This window comes from Arachis ipaensis, chromosome B8, assembly GCF_059453495.1.
Source record: "Arachis ipaensis isolate K30076 ecotype BB chromosome B8, ASM5945349v1, whole genome shotgun sequence".
In the NCBI taxonomy this organism is placed as follows: domain Eukaryota; kingdom Viridiplantae; phylum Streptophyta; class Magnoliopsida; order Fabales; family Fabaceae; genus Arachis; species Arachis ipaensis.
The window spans coordinates 13,611,720-13,631,755 of record NC_142443.1 but is presented as its reverse complement, the minus strand read 5'-3'; the positions used below and the strand labels follow the sequence as shown (position 1 = coordinate 13,631,755).

At 28.4% G+C, this 20,036-nt stretch overlaps 1 protein-coding gene across 1 annotated transcript; it reads right to left on the bottom strand.

Annotated features, from left to right (window-relative positions):
- Positions 1-200: 200 nt before the first annotated feature.
- On the bottom strand, positions 201-985 carry LOC107610517 (uncharacterized). The gene is made up of 4 exons (XM_021108884.2): positions 935-985; positions 640-843; positions 340-516; positions 201-251 (listed from the first exon to the last, which is right to left on the bottom strand). Exons 1-4 carry the CDS (start codon positions 983-985, stop codon positions 201-203), a joined length of 483 nt encoding a protein of 160 aa, XP_020964543.1.
- Between the last annotated feature and the right edge of the window lie 19,051 nt (positions 986-20,036).

The window sequence follows — 20,036 nt, the reverse complement described above, 5'->3', positions numbered from 1 at the left end:
GGCTTCTAAGCTTTAGCTAACATCCACTTGTGAGAACCGATATCTCATGTTGATGAAGAGGACGATTTTTTGTATAGTAAAGCATCAAGTGAGGATTGATCAGTCACAGGCGGACTACAAGTGAAGTTTTGGCATACAAGAGCTACAACCTTGTTTGCTGCATGCTTATTTTTCGTAATCAGAGCAATGTTGCTGTTATTCTATTCCCAAAATTCCATTTCTTCTTTGTTGTTGGGATCTATATGAAGAACCTACAACCAACATCCGCACAGATGTTATTGATGACAACCAAAAAGAAATATGCAGTATCAACTCAATAAAGGAGTTAAATATATTCACCGTTTTGTTTGGATCATATGATGCATGTGCTGCTGCAAGCATTCTTTCAAATTTCTCAGAATTCCTTTCTCCAACCACAACCACTTGCTTTCTGGAAGGTACACGCAGCATATCTGCTGCACAACACATGAGGGGCACCGCCATAGGCAACGCTTTCAATCTTTTCTCAAAAACAGCCTGCACTACCATGTAAAGGGGAATCTTAGACAACTACCAAGTGATAATCACTTTCCACCCTTGGGAACTTGTACAAAGAAGAAAACAAGTTTTCTAGGAGGAAAGAGGTGGCAGTTTACAAACCAGAAGGTGCTCTGCATTTCGCTTATAGTGCTCAGCCTTACTTTCAGCAAGCATGGAAGCCAACCTAATAAGATTTATAGCTGACACCGAGTTTCCAGAGGGTTCTGCCCCATCATGGTCTTCTTTCACACGGAGAAGAACTGATATATCTTCTCCAGTATTATTGAAATATCCACCTCCATCCCCATCAAGAAACAAAGCATCCTGCAAGTAACACATCTCAGGAGGAACTCGATGTCTGGCAAAGCACCGTAAAATTTCTTTCAGATTCAGATATCAATCTTTACCTGAGTACCTTGCAATTCAATTGCCCATTGAAGCCAGTTGATTCCACCACCAAACTCATAGAGATCCAGTAATCTAGAGATCAGAAAAGCATAATCATCCAAGAAACCAGGTGCTTTAGATGGAGAATTTCTGAAACTATGGTTCAGCCTTTAGGTTTCAACATTGTGAAGTTCTTTCTTAATAAATAATGCTGCTTTTTCCGCAATTTGCATGTATTCCTTTGGCTGGAATTTGCAAAACAAAAAGGAGAAAGTTGAATATATTAGCAATTACTCAAAACTGAAAAAATGAAGAGGATCTAATTGTCTCTAGGTGTTCCTTTAACAAGCTTCATCCACAATTCCCTTATAACTGCCAATGCCAACTAACTCATAAACTGCCAATTCCCATTTTGATCAACACAACAATATAAAATTTATCCATAATAGGATAATTTACAGACATCCATGATATAAAAGCAGTGTGTCTTCTATCTTTTTAAATACCAAAAGTCATTCAGCAAAAGGGCAAAACTAAAATATCAAAGGCTCTCTAACTGCATATATGGACACATCTGTATATTTAATCTTATTATATATGCTTACAAGTTACAAGAACATAAGAAAAATACCTACTTGTAACATAGAATGGTAGTGAAGTCATAAGATATGGAAGCTGTGATATGTTTAAGAACTAATAACCAGAGCAGAAATGAACTAGATATGTTACATATATGGTATACAATAAATCAAGTGCTACTTCATCCTAACCTTTTGATGTTATCAAATAGTGATATGCTAGAGTGAAGACTCAAAGAATCCAGATGAAGTATGATTGGCCCTGATTCATCAGCTTTATCTGGGATACAAATAATGATCAAGCTCCAATAAAGACTGAATACATGAAACATTAGAAGAAAAAGAATCCAGAAATGAGAGAATGGACAAAAGAGATTAAAATATAACAATAAAATACTACTTTAGAGACTTGATCCAAAAATCAAGGAGATTCCACGTCCAAAAATTGTGGGGGGAATAAAGAACACAATGAATTTTGATCATCAGCATTTGCAAATGCATGTTACACATTAATTACATACACATGACCCCAAAATAAAAAAAGATATAAAAAGACTAGTATTCCTCTAAACAAATGAATCTGTTGTATACCAGTACAAATGAACAAAATTTTACAACGCCTCTTTCTGACGGGTTGTGGACTTCTGGCACAAGTGTAAGACGAAAAATCCAAATGAGAAAGAAGGACAAGTGTGCTAAAAGAGACCTATTAAGAGCTTATTCCCGTTTGTCCTCCTCCTCCTCCTCTGACTCGTTATCTACATCCAAGTGTGCGTCCCTTCCGACATTCTTTTCTTGCTTGACCATACTTAGTTCACCACCTTGACCTTCATGCTTTCCCTTTGTTAAAGACTGAGCTTCTTCATCATCTGATTCTTCTCCCACTTCCTCTGAATATGCGTACCTATCAATAGTAGGCAGAGAAAAATCAAACACAATAATCGAGTCTACTCTCTAAAGCAAATTAATCACCAAGATTTAATTGGGGAAGGCTGCAAAAGTAAGGAGACAGGGAAACAGATTATCAGCAAAGCATTTGCTATGCAGCCGAAAAACTGGAGAACATACAGAAGCAGGGCGCGGCGGCGGCGGCGAAAGCAGGTCGCGGCGGCGGAAGCAGGCGTAGGAAATTTGCTGCAGAGGAAGAGAATGAGAATGGCAGGGATTGAAGTTGGATGGAAACCTTAGCTGCTTCTCTTCTCTGAATGCCTCTGTATCTGAAATCAAAAAGAAAGGGGAGGGCAGAGTTAAGGTTTTCCAAACTCTAAAGGGAGAGGAGAGTGAGGGCAGAGTTAGAGAAGGAAATTGCTTCAATCTGGTTGATGCTCTCCAAGAACTCTATTCTCTTCAGTTTCTCGTACCCAAAAAAGAAAGAAAGAAAAAAAAAGTTAAAAACCAATAATTTGAGGGGTCAAAATATAATTAATAAATTTTAAAAAAAATGGTATATTTTATAATTATTTTGATACAGGTTAATATACTCCCACAAAAATGTGAGAGTAAGGAATCCATGGCCTTATTTATATGTCTACTCATATTAATTATCATATTATATTTCTTTCTTAGCTCTGTAAATAAATTAAACAGGATTAACATCCAAATAATATCCTATCAAAACGAAAAAAGCATCTAAATGTCAGATAATATTTTGAATAAATATTCAATTTGGCCTTTGAATTTATACGTTTCAATTTAGTCCTTAAAATTTTAATTGCCTCTATATATTCTTCAAACTTTGTAAATATGCCTCACATAATTTTCAGTATAAAAACGTTAATAAAGCGCTGATATAGACAGTCGAACCACGCTGAACCTGCAAAGATACAGTTTTAGTTTTGGTATTTAAATAGTTCAAAAATGACGTTGTATCACTTATTTTGTTAGGTAAATTAATTGAAGTTTCAATAAACACTATTTACAGTGTTGTTTTTGGATTATTTAAGTGTCAAAATTAAAATAACATTATTTTATAGAATCTAGTGGGGTATTCAACTGTTCATGAATCTGTTAAAATTTGTACATTAAAAATTATTTCAAGAATTAACAAAAATCATGATGAGAATTAAATAAAAACAATTAAAACTTTAAAAACTTCAAACTCACCTACAAATTCAGAGATCAACTTAAATATAATCTCGTTAATTTTTTACTTAAAAAAGAACTTAATTGTTATTAGTTATTACACTGTTTTAGTAATGGACACACTAGAAGTAGCCATTTAATTAAGATTTTCCCTTCTCTCCGGCCTTTATTTCCATATTGATTAATTAAATGCTTTTGAAGCAGTATAACAGACGTAGAAATCAATAATATTAAAAACCTTAATTATATCAAAAGAAGAATTTGGACCACCCCGAAAGATATACTCTTGATTATTTCATATAAAAAGTTCCCTCTCTTAAATTAATGCACTCTACAAGAGGTTTAGGGTTCAAGAGGGTATTACGAGTCTTTGTAGGCGCAGCGCGCAAGAATTGCATGGACCATTATTTGTCTTTCATCCGGAATTCAGTTATTAATCCTATGTGATGGAATTATTTTTTCTAAAAAATTTATACAGATTAAAAAAATACATAAATAATTATATTTTTAATATTTTTAACTTTTTAGATTTGTGTAAAATTTACATAATTTTTTTTTATGTATCTGAATTATTTTTAGAGATCATCAACAAATATTAAAATTCTAAATCTTTTAACTATAAAATATTAAAATTTCTAATACCATGATAACATATATTTTTTATGTATGCATGTATAAGGTGTAGCTCAAACGCTTATATATTTAGCGGCTCTTTCCAAAAGACGTGAATGCAAATAAAAAACATCTCCCAGATAAGCTTCGCGACCTGTGGTCGTTTTAATAGAAGAGACATTTGGCGATAAGACTGGGCTTGTTTGGAGGGATCGTCATAAATAATTAAAGTGTGGTGTTCGCGGTACATAAAAAATTCAGCCAGAGCTGCTCCCGTATACAGAGCGAGATATTGTAATGTAGCTGGAGAATCCGCAGTTTCAGCTACTATAATAGTGTATCCCACAACCCTGTTTTCACGGTTTAGGCTGCTCCCATTTCGCTCGCGCTACTATGGGAATCGCTTTTGCTTTCTTTTCCTCTGGCTACTAAGATGTTTCAGTTGATTAGGTTGTCTCTTGCCTGCCCGTGGATTCAGCAGCAGTTCGAAAGGTTGACCTATTCGGGAATCTCCGGATATACGCTTATTTTCAACTCCCCGAAGCATTTCATCGCTTACTACGCCCTTCCTATGTCTTGGTCCGAGTGGGAATAGCATTTCTCTTCTGCATGTCCATGGAGTTTTGAAAAATCCAAACATCTCAGAAATAGATAGAGATGTAGGAATTTATCGAACGAATCGCACTCCTTCGTATACGTCAGGAATCTATTGCCGGAATGGTATTTCTTTCCTGTATTTCAAATACTTCGTACAGTGCCCAATAAGTTATTGGGCGTTCTTTTAATGGTTTCAGTACCCTGGGAGGGGGATAGGGCTAAGCGGAGCGAAAAGGGTTTCCCATGGGATGGGAAATGAAAACTATTAGCCCCACAGGGGGTTTGTGAAGCTGATAAAAAAAAACTTCATAGAATAAAAAAAATGAAGAAATAGAGATATGTCTAGATACTTTTTTCTATGGATAAAAGATCCAACTGATAGAGGAAGCGCCGTAAACATCAATTGGCGAGGTTTTAGGCCGAGATAATAAGAACTGCTTACAACTTATATCATTATACAAAATCTATCTTGGTTCTATTTGATTTCTTCAACAAGTTTAGTAATGAGTATAACGGCCCTATTGTTCCGATGGGGAGAAGAACCTATGATTAGCTTTTCCGAAAATTTCCAAACGAACAATTTCAACGAAATCTTTTAATTTCTTATTCTACTATGTTCAACTCTATGCATTTCCTGTCCATTTTTTCTAGTATTTTGCATTTTATATTACCAAAAAAATTAAAATTGAAAATTCATAGCAACTAAAGTTAGAATAATGGTATCCGTTGGCATTTGAGATATTGCAGATTGATGAATTAACGAAGAGAGAAGAATTCGAACCCTCGGTAAACAAACAGCCTACATAGCAGTTCCAATGCTATGCTTTGAACCACTCGGCCACCTCTCCCCCATATATATATATATATATATATATATATATATATATAAGTTTATTTTTTTATTTTATTCATTATAATAATTTTGGATTATTATATTTTTTTATTCTGGATTTTAATTGCTGCAATTATAAAAAATAATGATAATTTTAATTTGAATAACTTTATTAATTAATTTTGTTACTGAATAAAATAGATCTAATTGCTGCTTCTTTTGTTATTTTTTTGTTTCATTAATTTTTATAAAGCTACAATAAATTTATTGATGGTTAATTTTAATGATTGTAGAGTAATTTTATTATTGACTCTTCCCTGCTTTGTTAAATTTTAATTTTAATGATTGTGATATTTTATTAAATTTTTTAGAATAATTTTATTGATAGTTGATGTGCATTTTAATTTTTTTTAGTTATAAATTTTGATATTTAAACTTACTTATAAATTTTAATGATAAATTATGAACAATTTTATTGTGTGAAATTATATAATTTTAAATTTTATTAGTTTAAAAATAATTAAATATAAACACTTAAAATTATATATTAAATTTTTAATAATATATTTATATTTAATTAAATATCGATTGAACTACTAAACTATTAAACTAATCACTCTATCACATCATTGACAGATTCAATTCTCAAAACCTTGGTAGCAATAAACTCCTTGGCCTCCTCTGTAATGAGCTTAACTATCCCCTCCAATACTTAAGGGTCAGAATTAAGATGATAGGTGAGAATAATGATTAAGAATTCAGGACAAGATTTGATACATAATGCAGGTGGCGGCGGCGTGCTGCGTTTATTAGATTTGGACGGAAACGTTGATCAACTTTAATTTTGGCCTTTAACAACCTGATTGACAATCTAAATTCTAAAGTAATGATAAAGGGTGTGTGGCTCCACGTAAGCTTATGCCATGATTTTCCGATTTTGTCCAGTGAGCAGCACGTGAAATAATAACATATATAATTTCATCTTTAATAATGGGACGATTAAGGAATATTAATCAAGAATTTCAGAAAAGAACTAATCCATGTGCTAGGGCATGTGCCATATCACCATATGTTTCTTCAAAATTAAACCTAACCAACTCTTAGTCTTATTAGATAAAAATATATGTTAAATTAAAGTAATTAGATTAATAACTAAAAAATATTGGACAAAAATAATAAATTCTACTCACCTTTAAACTTTTCTTATTTTTTTTTAATAATAGTGGAATTTAGTTAGTTGAATATTTAGTTAGAGAAAGGCCCTATCAATTAAGAGATAATTTGATAAGTGTAAAGTAATGTAATAGCGTATGAATTATGTATTAAGTGCATGTTTGCTACTGGTTCGTGGATCAAAAGAAAAGTCAATATATGGATTAATTAAGGTACTAATTAAACTATGCATGATGCTACAGAGATCAATTCAACATTTATATTTGTAAACTTGAACCATAAAAAATTTATCTTTTGTTATCTTTCCGGAAAACTTGGAATCACAAATTAATAATAAATGTTAAAAAGTTTACTAGTGTAATATCTATATTATGGTGAAGTCTACTATACCCTCTTTAAAATAAAAGGTAAATTATTCCTCGTGACATATACAGTGATTATCATAAATTATCTTTCCATCAGAGTTTCAAGATTCACGTTATCTTCTCTTTTCTTTTCAATTGACGCTATGTTTCTCTTAAAATTTGATAACAATATCATTACATTTTTTAAAATCTTTACACATAGTACCAAAAATATTGTCTGACAAGACAGATTTTTCTACTGCAGTAAAATTGAGGGATGAAGTAGCGTTTACAAAATTATTACTATTTGGACCATTGTCACTACCGCCCTGAGTGAGTCCACTTGGGGAACTCAGAATCGTTTGATAAATTGCGGTCATGATGAGAGTAGCAACTACCATAATAGCGTTGTGTTGATGTTCTCTTATTTACATTCTACCGCGATCCATTAGTATGAAACCAAGTAACCGAAGTGACTTAAATTTTAGTTTGACTTCACAGTTGGAATCATCATCAACCGATGCACTACGTTTTGCTTTAACTTTTAATAATGATGTAATTGTTGGTAAAGCATGAGTTTCAGTTAAGTCTAATCACTTTATATATCACGAGGATAATTTACCCTTTATTTTAAAGAGGATAGGATATTATCTCATTTATCTGTGATCTCTACTCAAAACACACTACTGTTCATTAATTTAACCAAGATAACATTAACCAGAATATCTAAAAGATGCTAAGCATAGTAAACAAATAAGACATCCGAACATTTTCAATATTGAATGGTAACCTGATGAATGTTAGCAATTTATTTTACTTTTAGTGATAGAAAATAGTCGCTAATATATTTATCGTTAATTAATTTTCTTATATTTTGTCTCTCAAATTTTTAATGGCAATTATAATAATCATCATAAAAACCTTTTTAAAGATCATAAAAGATATATAACTTTTAGTGCTATTTTTTTTATAATTTATATAATCACTAAAATTAATTCTAAATTGTAATGTTATTCCTTTTTATTATTAATGTTATTGCCTCTAATAGCTTAAGACACTTCTTAATTTTATTATATAGTCATTTCTTTCAATTTAGAGGTAACAATCTATTTTTTTAATTTTAAAATTATTTTTATCAATAATAATTATATATTATTTTACATAATATAAATATACTAAAATTAACTACTATAAAATAAAATATGAAAAATGTTAAGGAATTATTAAAATTTATTGTTTTTGACCATCACTTAACTATTAACTCAATTTCTTTAGTTTAGTAATTCGAAAACATACTTTATATATCTCATACTTTTAAATATTGATAGCTAACTGATGTCAAAACCAATAAATTCCAATAATACTAGAGAAACAAAAATACAGTTAAAATTTGTCTTATTTAATATTCATTAAATGTTACAATATTTAATAAATATTAAATAAGATAAATTCTTGTAATTTTTAGCAAATATTTTTTTATTACCAAATATTTTCGTTTACCAAACACAAAAAATATTAAACTATGCCATATAGTGTTTTCATTACGCTTTTCATAACTAACAATATTCTCGACAAAGTCCTACAATAAAATAGAATAAAATCACTTCTATAGTTATAAGTTCCAAAATCTTGCATCCTCTATATTCTTCCACCTGTACAATTAAGTATCAATGATGAAAGCATTCAGGCCATGATTATTAACAGTAGAAAACCATATTTAGCTAACAGAACGAAATATATAAAATAATTTGATTGGCATAAACTACCATTTTCTTTCAAAAGGATTGAATGGAAATGTTGCAAAAGGTTAGGCCTATTATTCTATGGCTGAGAAATCATGTCACTGCTGCTAATATTGAGAATGGTCGGCGATGGACGAAAGTGGGTTTCTCGATTACAATAATGGAGGCAAGTGAGGATGGAAACATGAACAATTTCTCTTTTCCTTTTTCTTTCTCAATCAATTTGATTTAGGAAGATCAGATAAAAATTTATAATGAAAATTAGTGGCAATAATGATAATTTATGTGACTATTTAATTTAAAGAAATTAGAATTAAAAATAAAAAATAAAATAATTTTTGTGACGGTAATAATAATTGGGGCAATTTACGCATCTAAATTGTTTGACCCCCAATATTACGCAAATACATTGTTTCCAAATTTAATACGCAAATGCATTGTTTCACTATTTTATGTAAACCGCTACTGGCAGTAGCGGTTTACAGATGTGCATAAACCGCTACAACCAGCCGCGGTTTATGTGTGTGAGTGTGTGAGTCCAGCAGCGGTTTACGTGCATGTGTATGTGAGTGTAAACCGCTATTGGCAGTAGCGGTTTACGTGTGTGTGAGTGTAAACCGCTACTGCCAGTAGCGGTTTACGTGTATGTGTGTATACTATTTAAATAATATTATAAATAAAAAATTTAATTTATCATTTTACAATATAATTTAAAAAATATAAATATGCATGTAATAAATTTTTTATTTGTATTTATTATTAGAAGTGAGACCAAATTACAAATAAAAAAATACAGTCTTCAAAGTATTGAATTATATAAAGCAAGACTAATTTTTTTTATTCTCATCTCTTTTAAAATTTATAAATAATAAAATAATTTATTTTTAGCCAAAAATTTACTAAATTATATATTTTACTCTTTAAAAATCACTTCATTCTCTTTTATTTATATCAACCATACAAAGGAGATTGGAGAGTTTGGAAAATGGGTTGTGTTCTTTGCTGCTGATTTGCATTTGAGGTTCTAGCTAAATGATTTTTTTATTTGTGCAACTTTGTTGTCTTATACCAAAAAATAAAAATTATTTATATTTTACAGTTGATTAATTAGATAAATAATAGTGATAGCATCATAATTTTGATGAATAAAATAAAAAATATAAATATGCATGTAATAATTTTTTATTTGTATTTATTATTAAAATGAGATTAAATAGCAAATCAAAGAGTGAGTACCCACAGAGTACTAAAATATATAAACTAAGACTAAATTTTTTTTTTATCTTCATCCTTTCTAAAACTCATGAATGATAAAATAATTTATTTTTAGTAAAAAATTCACTAAAGCATACACTTTTTTCTTTAAAAATTACTTCATTTTTTATCCATATAAATCATATGATTGCAAAAAATATATACTCCGTTTTCTTTCTCTCAATTTTTTTGTAACTTAATTTAGCATAAACAAACATTTTTTCTAATCAACGTAAACCGCTAGAGGAACACAGAAATCGCTAAATTAAGTTACAAAAAAATTGAGAGAAACAAAACGGAGTATATATTTTTTGCAATCATATGATTTATATGGATAAAAAATAAAGTAATTTTAAAAAAAAAAGTGTATGCTTTAGTGAATTTTTTACTAAAAATAAATTATTTTATCATTCATGAGTTTTAGAAGGGATGAAGATAAAAAAAAATTTAGTCTTAGTTTATATATTTTAGTACTCTGTGAGTACTCACTCTTTGATTTGCTATTTAATCTCATTTTAATAATAAATACAAATAAAAAATTTATTACATGCATATTTATATTTTTTAAATTATATTGTGAAATGATAAATTAAATTTTTTATTTATAATATTATTTAAATAGTATACACACATACACGTAAACCGCTACTGCCAGTAGCGGTTTACACTCACACACACATGCACGTAAACCGCTACTGCCAGTAGCGGTTTACACTCACACACACGCACGTAAACCGCTGCTGGCAGCAGCGGTTTACACTCACACACTCACACACATAAACCGCGGCTGGTTGTAGCAGTTTATGCACACCTGTAAACCGCTACTGCCAGTAGCGGTTTACATAAAATAGTGAAACAATGCATTTGCGTATTAAATTTGGAAACAATGTATTTACGTAATATTGAGGGTCAAACAATTTAGATGCGTAAATTGCCCTAATAATTGGTATTACAATATATAGTAATATATAGTAAAAAGACAAATATATAATTACTACAAAATCATAAATTAAATAAGAGAAATAGTGACTATTGTATTATTGTCACTAAAAATAATTTTTGTCGTAATGTCAAAGATATAGTCATATCTCTTTATTTTAACTTAAACTTTTAAAAAAGTGAATTTAAAATATAATATCAAAATTTTTATGATTAAAATGTTTAGAATTCAATTTTTATTGACATCAAAAGAGAAAAAAAAAATTAACATAAAACATACAAAAAGGAAAAAAAGGCTTATGTAAACGCAATCTCAAAAAAATTTATTACGCGAAAGATCATATTAAAAATATAATAATTAATGTATTTTTTTTATTAGTTTAAATTTTTTAAAAAGATAATTTAATAATAAATTTATATCGTCATTGAAGACCTTATTATGAAAAAGTAGATTAATGACTATCGAAAATAAATCTTTTTAATTATTTATCATTTATTATTGTAAAGTGTAATTTATAATTATATATTTATTAAGATCACACTTGATAATATCAATTGAAACAAAAAATTAAGAAAATGTTGAATGTGTAAGTTGTTTTTAAATATGTTGATTATTTGACACTATAAAGATATAAAGATAAATAAAGAATTGATGGTTAAAATTAATAATACATTAAAATTTAAGGACGCCATCCATAAATTATTGAGTCTCGATATAATAAAGTATAATGAATAATTAGATACATATTTTTTAGGTTAATTCTATAGTACCTTTTATTTAGTGTCTAACTTTTATCTAAATTAATTTTTATAATTTTAAAATATTTAAAATTTTTTAATTTTTATATTTTTAAATTTAAAGTTAATTATTTAACCTATTTTAACAATTAAACAATATCTTTTAAACACAGTAACAAATACCTTTCCTTTATTTCCTTCGTATAATATCCTCTAGTTAGTATATCTGCAAGCCTATATGCTACAAATTGTCATTCCCAGTATTCATATTATGATGGTTACTACATCAAAGGCCAAGCTAAGGTGGTTTAGCTAGAGGTTTGTTTCTTTCCCTATTTAATTTGTATCCTCTCTCTTATAAAAAATATATATAATTTTATCATAAAATTATTTATCCTAAATATTTCAAATAATAAAAAATTATAAAAATAATTATATCTTTAATATATTTCTTATACAAAAACTTTTTTTAAAATGTAATTGTATATAAGTAATTTTTTTTGTGATAATATGAATTAAATTTTAAATTTTTTAATCATAAAAAATCTAATCTCATATTATAAAATTACTTATCTTATAAATTTAAATCAATAAAAATATATAAAATAATTATCTTATTTTTAATATTTTAAAATTAAACTTCTTAGATCTTAAGTCTTAAAGTTTAAATCCTAAAACTATCGCAAAGACTTTTTCTTTAAAAGAAAAGGAAGAAGATTATCTCATATTGGTTTAATAGTAAATGTTCTCACACTTTTTAATTTTAAAGACAAGATCCGTAGAGAAGTTATGATGAGGTCTTCTCATATAGGTTGAATTATAATATTCTAAATTATAATATCTTATATGTCTCTCGGCCATACACTAAAGCTAAAGAAGTATATTTAAATAATCTTCAAGAGTCAAGTCTTGCATTTTTTTATAATCTGGTTAACAATAAAAAAAAAATAAACCGCCTAAAATGTTCAAGAGATATGCATGTAAGTTACTTTTTATTGTTGCTAGTAATATGATTTGATTTCTGATTCTGTTAATACTAATATAAGTGCTTAGCTTGTTCATAAATTCATAATTCACAAGGTTATTAATTGAAGTTCCCAACATTTAGGTTAGCTTCATCTTTAAGTAGAGGGCGGTGCAAGGTCATTTAATTGTGGAATTAAGTCTAAATGACTCTGAACATTTTATAATAAGGGTTTCACTAATACGTTCTGTGCGTGGGGATATATGTTAAAAATTTAAATGAATAATTGAAATTTTTTTTTTTACAAAATATAGGTTTTTAATATATTTATCAAAGAGTTTAATTTTAATTTTAATATACTGTAAATATAAATTAGTTTATATAATTGTCTAATTATATTTATTTTTTAAATAATTATTCATATAAATATAAAAATAATTATTTTTACTAATATAATATTATGAGATTAAATTTACGCATAAAAATACGAAAATTAAATTCTTTATTAAAATAAAAAACTTAAAAACTCTTACTTATAACGACTTTAATATATGTTCTTAAAATACTATTAACTAAACCCTTTAATTTTCGGTAGTAACACTATAGAGTTAGTCCTATTATTAGGTGGTACTAACATCATGAATTACAAACTGTATTTATTAGAATATATTGGTTCTAAAGTATATTCCCTTTAGAAATAGTTCCCTAAAGAACTAATCCACGGCTAGGATAGATTAGCTATAGCAGCAGACCATACCTTAGTGTGAAAGAAATTAGTATATTTTTAGAAAGACAAAAAAGGGGACAACTTTATTTAGATGAAAACTCTATTCTTATTATATATTGTTTTGGGCTACTTTTTGAACAAGAATAAAGTAATGTTGTATTTGCATTTTTAATACTAACAATTATTTCATATCAAAATACTGAGAGTACATAGTATTTTACTCTAATATTATCATAGCTATATTGATATAGAAAAAGTTTAGGAGCCAACAATTTTATTAAATTTTGGTCAGCATATAACTAATAAAAAAATAAGTAATTTTATACTATTAGATAAAATTTCACACCATTAAAAATATTATTGATAACTACTTGATGACTATAAATCACAAAATTTATTAGCTCCTTAACTAACAATCCTCATTATTATATTTAGCCCCTTGTTATCAAGTAAGCCACCACTTGTTGATAGGAATAATTATGAGTCCATATATATATATATATATATATGATTTTGCTATGACTAATAGAAAGTTTTATCTTACTAAAATTAGTAATGTTATATTATTTCTCTCAAGGATCAAATGTATAATTAAATTGTTGGAAAAAATTTATGAAAGATTTTTAAGTGTACTGTTGTACCGATGTATCAGTAATTTTTAACCGTTGATCTTAATTATATATTATATATATTTTTTATAATTAAGATCAACGGTTAAAAATCACTAAAACATCGATACGACGGCACACTTGAAAATTCCAAAACTTATTAGTGTCCTGGCCTGATCCAACTAAAGGCATTTTCAAATTTCAACCTCTTTATTTTAAATTCAAAGTTGGTAAGTTGACTAAGTTCATAATAAGTGATTAGCAAAACAAAATCAAAATTGACATGTCGACTTCTCTCTATTTATTCCGTTAAATATTTTAATTTTTTTGTTAACTGACAGTACAATTTTAATTGTAGTGTTAACTGTTCAATTTGTTTTGTTTATGATAGATACCTTACATAATGTTTGGTGGAGAGATAAAAATGAAAAGAATGAGGTTGAGAGACAGAGATTAAAATAAATCTCAATATTCTGTTTGATGTAAAATGGGAGACAAGAATTAAAACAAGAATGAAACTCTAATTTAATTTGCACAAAAGGTAAAATTGAAATTAATTAATTGAAATGAAAGTATTTTAGGTATAAAATGTTTTAAAGTTTTAGTTTCTATCTTTAAAAATTTCAGTCCCTGTGTCTCTACTTTTTAGAAATACTGAAATACTGAAATTTTAGAGACAGAGACAAAAATTTTAGTATCAGTCTTTGAACCAACAAACACAATACTGAATCTCAGTCTCTCAGTCTTTGTCTCAGTACCTCAAAATAAACGCTAATTTACTGAACAATTAGCAAAATGCATATATTTTGCTTGCTCCAAAAATGGTGCAGTCCACTCTAACGGCCTCATATGAAGAGGATTTTCCATGCATCACCTCCATTCACATAAACAATTACACACCACACTTGGTACCAGAAAATCGCCAACTAGAGACACCGTGACGGATCGGAGGACCAACGCCGACGTGACGGTATAATGACACGAACAGCTCACATTGTGGTGACATCGTCTGTTTGTGCTAATTCCATTGCATGTATTTTTATGAGAGGGACTTGTTTCTTTGGTTAGTGTATAGTTTTTTTTTTTTTTTTTTTTTTTTTTTTTTTTTTTCATTTTAAGAAGCCTTCTAAAGTAATTAAAATTGGGGAAAAATTAAGTTTTGAGCTCTGTTTACTTAGCAGTGAGATACTGTGAGGTTATTTTTGAACAAAAAAATGATAAAAATGGTTTGAATCATGAGTTGTGAGTTGTTAGAATTTAGCTTAATTTTATTGTTAATTTGTTGCAGATATCTTATGATGTTGTCCTTATGTTATACTACGGAAGATGATTTAACCTAAGAGCTAGTTGTTGGACGTAGATAAGATCAAGCCCTAAAAATTTTGTGAAATATCAAAAGGTGGTGTCATTTATTATTTCATAAAGTCAAGCGACCTGAACTTTTTTTTTTCTGGACATTATTTAAAATTGAAGATAATTGATCAGATTTCGCATATTGATTAGCTAATTGGGTTCTACGCACTAACATGAGGTTTCCAATATTTGAATCAAGGGATCGGAAACACTCAAATGCAGTTAGTTTTATATAAATTGAGAATAGTTAAATAATAATTTAATTAAATATATTAAATTATTTAATAATTTTTAATTAACAATTTTATATAAAAATAATAATAATACATAAATTTTTTTTTATCTTAAATGAAATAAAATAAATAAATAAGTAATTTTCTGTATAGGATTCAATTTTTTTTTCCTTATATATTATATTTTATGTCCAACAAAAGGCAACATAGGATGTGACTCTTCCATTATACTATGCCGGAAAGTGAGGTTTTTACGTGGCGATCCGATAAACAGAATTAAAAGTAAGTATAGAAGATATCAAAGAATAATAAGCTTTGTTTATTTTTTTTTTTCACATATCATGTGCTAATGTTCTATCAACATCGTATATACGCTGCATAAAGTCATTTTCATTGGTCCTATAATTTAATTTTCCCTTAAACTTTTTTATTGCATTTCTTTTAATTAAATTATCACCCCCACTAGCAACTCAATTTTTTTCACCGTTTTTCTCGATCCAACGTATTAAAGATTAATTCATCATACATTTAAAATTAATTTAAAAATCTTGATTAATCGGACATATAAATTAACTATTCGATTAATTTAAATTAATTATTAGAATTCATTAATTCTAGTGTAATTTATAAAAAGTAATATTATATAACCATTAAAAATTATTAATTTTAGCCAATACTTTATTTTAATAATTTAAAAATAAAATATTAACTAAAAAATTGACTAATATTAATCCCGTAATATTTTTTATTTAAAAAAATAAATAATTAATGACTATATTATGTATATACTAAAATTAGTTATTAAAATTAATTATTAATACGAAATATATATTAAAATATATATATATATATATTAAAAATAAATTAAACTTACAAATAGTATTTTTGAATAATCAAATAAGTTGACTCGTTATAGGTGGAAAGTACAGTGTATGTAACAATACATACATCTCACCCACATAGTATTGAGTAGCAAATATTTTATTTTTATTTTTTAACTAATAAGTGATTCGAGTTTAAATTTTGAAAACATTTAAAAAGAAAATTAAAAATCTTCTGCAGGAAAAATTTCGTGTCTCTATAATATCGGTGAAATATATCGTTATCTTTATATATATAGGATAAATGTAAGAGCACCACTAGAGAAGGAAAAAAGAAAATTGAAGGGTGACACTCAAATTAAAGAAGCAGAAGAATCCAGGGAATAAAAAAATTGATGAAGGGTTATCCGATAAATTATTTTAATCGCAATCGCAGGCTTGTATGTGGATTTTTCTTGTGGTTGGCAACAGACTAATTATTAAAGAGTGTGATTCTTAATTATAGATATTTGAGTCAGGGTGGGCGGACAAGGTGAGATGGATTATCTAATTTACGTTGATAATACCTTAATTAGCATTATTACTACTTAATTACTAGACAATATATAGTGTACCCTTATCTTGTTGTGCAGGGAATATGCTTGCTTGTTCAGATAATGGCCACATAGACATTGCCTTCTCAAAGAAGAATTGGCCACGCATGCTCATTGCATGACAATTATTAAATGATAAAATGGTAAATTTTAGTGTTGGAATTGAATGAGAGATCTCACACTTATGCTGCCTCATATGGATGGGCACTGTATACATGCTCTCGATTACCTTCATAATAATTATATATATAGTCTATGTATATATTAGGAGCTGTTAGCCTGTGATTTTTATTATTGATTCCCTTTCTATTATGATGTTATTGTTAGGGATAACAAGATCGTCAGGTGCATTTTTTGTTATCAAATATAATGTGAACGAAAACATACCAAAATTGATATGGAGATTATCAGTAAAATCAGTAAACGAAATTATCTATGCGGTAGTACCTTATGCATGAATGTTAGCATACATATGAATAATATTGTATAGGTAAATTTTAACATATACAAATTATATCATACAAAAAAAATAAATAACATAAAAATATTAAAACATATAAAAAATAAATAACATAAAAAATTAAATATTAATTTTTTTTATTTATTCAATATTATTAGGATGGCAACTTTCTCCGGCGGGACGGATATCCGCGGAAAATTACCCGCTAGGAACGGGTTTGGAGAGTATTTTTTTCCCGCGGGGACGGGGTGGAAATCCGTATAATAAAAGGGGCGGTCCCCGTTCCGTGGGTACCCGTTTAATCCCCGCTATATCGAAAAGACTAAAATATTACTACAAGAAAATAAAATATTTGTAACAAAAATTTTGTATCAAATTTAAAATTGTTACAAAAAAAAATAATTTTTTGTAATAATAATTGGTAATTGTTACAAAAGAATAATGTTTTGTAACAACCTGATTTTTTTGTTACAAATTACGTTAGTTTTTGTAACGAGATGGTGTTTTGTTACAAAATATTATAATATTTTGTTAAAAAAAAGAAGTTGTAAAAATTCGAAATATTTTGTAACAAAATATTTTTTTGTTTCAAAAACTCCAATTGTTTTATAACAAAAAATTAATTTGTCACAAAATTCAATATTGTTTATAACAAGTTAATTGTTTGTCACAAAATATAAGTATATTTTATAACATTTTTTTTTCAAAATGTTAAACACTTTAAGAATTAAAGAATTGTGTATATATTTTTTTTCAAAATAATTTTATTTTGTTTCAAAAAAAATTTTTTTTTACATACTGTTTGTAGTCATTAATTTTTAAAAATGATAAATATTATTTTATATTCTTTTAAAAAATTAATATATAATTTTTATTAATAATCAAATTTTTAAGATTAACAAAATAGATTTGAATTTTCTAAATTTTGAATTTTATTTTAGACATTATTTATTTTATAGATAGAAATAAAAGAGAATATATCTAAAAAGTTATTTAAAAATGAGAGATTACACTTTTATGAATACTTTAAGTTTAAGACAATTAATAGTTATGTATAATTTTTATTATAATTAATTATTTTATACAAAGAAATTAAAGTTTTGATAATAAAAAAATAATAAAATGTCATATAATTTAATTTAGGCAATAGATATTTCAGGTTTAACCTGTGTTTTATAAAATGACTAAAATATTCATTTTATGATTTAAATTAAAAATAATTATTTAAATTTATTGATAAATTAATAAAATTATGTGTTCCAAAATTAATTTTTACAGTATTATATTTAAACGCTAAATTATCATTTTATTTCAAATATTTTATATAATTATTATATTACTTGTATATATTTTACCTTAACTCTAGAATTACTAAATAAAATTCTAATTTTACTAAATTCCTAAATCTATTACCCTAAATCCCTAAACCTATGTTTAGAGAGGGAACAGAAAGAAAACGGGAAACAGGGAGAAGACAGAAGGGAAAAGGGGGGAATCAGAGAAGAAGAGGAAGGAGAAGAGAGGGAAGGGATGGCGCCGGGAAGGGTGCCACTGTCGCCGCCGCTGCCGTCGTGTGGGTGAGAGGGAGAGCTCGCGAACGGGGTTGCTGCCCAAAGCTGTTGTCACCATTGGAGCTGCACGAAGCCATCTCCATCATCGTCGCCTAGGGCTGTCGCCGTTGTGCTTCATCACTGCCGTCGCACGCAGAGGGGAGAGAGAAGGGAAGATCCACAATTGGCCAAGAGAAGGGGGGGGAGAGTCGAAGGACGCGTTGGTGGGTGTTCTCCTCGCCGCCGCTGTGGGAGCTCGCCACCACTGTGAAGATGAACCGAGGCAAGCATTCTTGCTCTTGGTTTTCGTTCTGTTTTACTTTTGGTTTTTGTTCTGTTCTTGCTTCTAGTTTTAGTTCTGATTATTAGGGTTTGTGATTTCGTCCCCTTTGAAGCTACTGCCGTTGTTGATTGCCACTAGAGAATGTGCTGCCGATCTTCTACTGCCGAGAGCCAATGCTGGAGCTACCGTGATGAGTTTAAGTCTGAGACTGCTACTGGACTGTGATTGCTCTTAATTTCCATCCAATCTGAATCTTCTGTTTTGCTACAATCCCGGTCACTACTATGAAGACTATGCCTCTGCCATTCCGGTTGCGTGGGAGTCACCGCTGCTGCCATGAAACTAAAAGGGAAGGGAGTTGTTATGTTAAATTATGTGATTGCGACATCGAGGTAGGGGCTTTAATTTAAATAATTTTAATTTTAGAATGCCCATAAAATTTATTGAATAACTGCAAATAGGTTTAATTATCATGAGTAATTAATTGATTATATGAATGTTGAATTATGACTGTGAAATGTGATTGGAATTGTTAATTCAGTGTTATTGGTTGGATGCTCCTCCATTGCTTATGGTGCATATGAAGAAATTGGCCCTTTTAGGATTAAGCCTGATGGGAAGTCACTTTACTTGAACCCTTATATGCT

Coding starts and splice junctions, on each gene's coding strand:
- LOC107610517 (XM_021108884.2), bottom strand. CDS start 985: ATGAGTTTGGTGGTGGAATCAACTGGCTTCAATGGGCAATTGAATTGC. Junction 844..934: donor ATGGGCAATTGAATTGCAAG/GTACTCAGGTAA, acceptor TGTTACTTGCAG/GATGCTTTGTTTCTTGATGG. Junction 252..339: donor CATATGATCCAAACAAAACG/GTGAATATATTT, acceptor TGTTGGTTGTAG/GTTCTTCATATAGATCCCAA.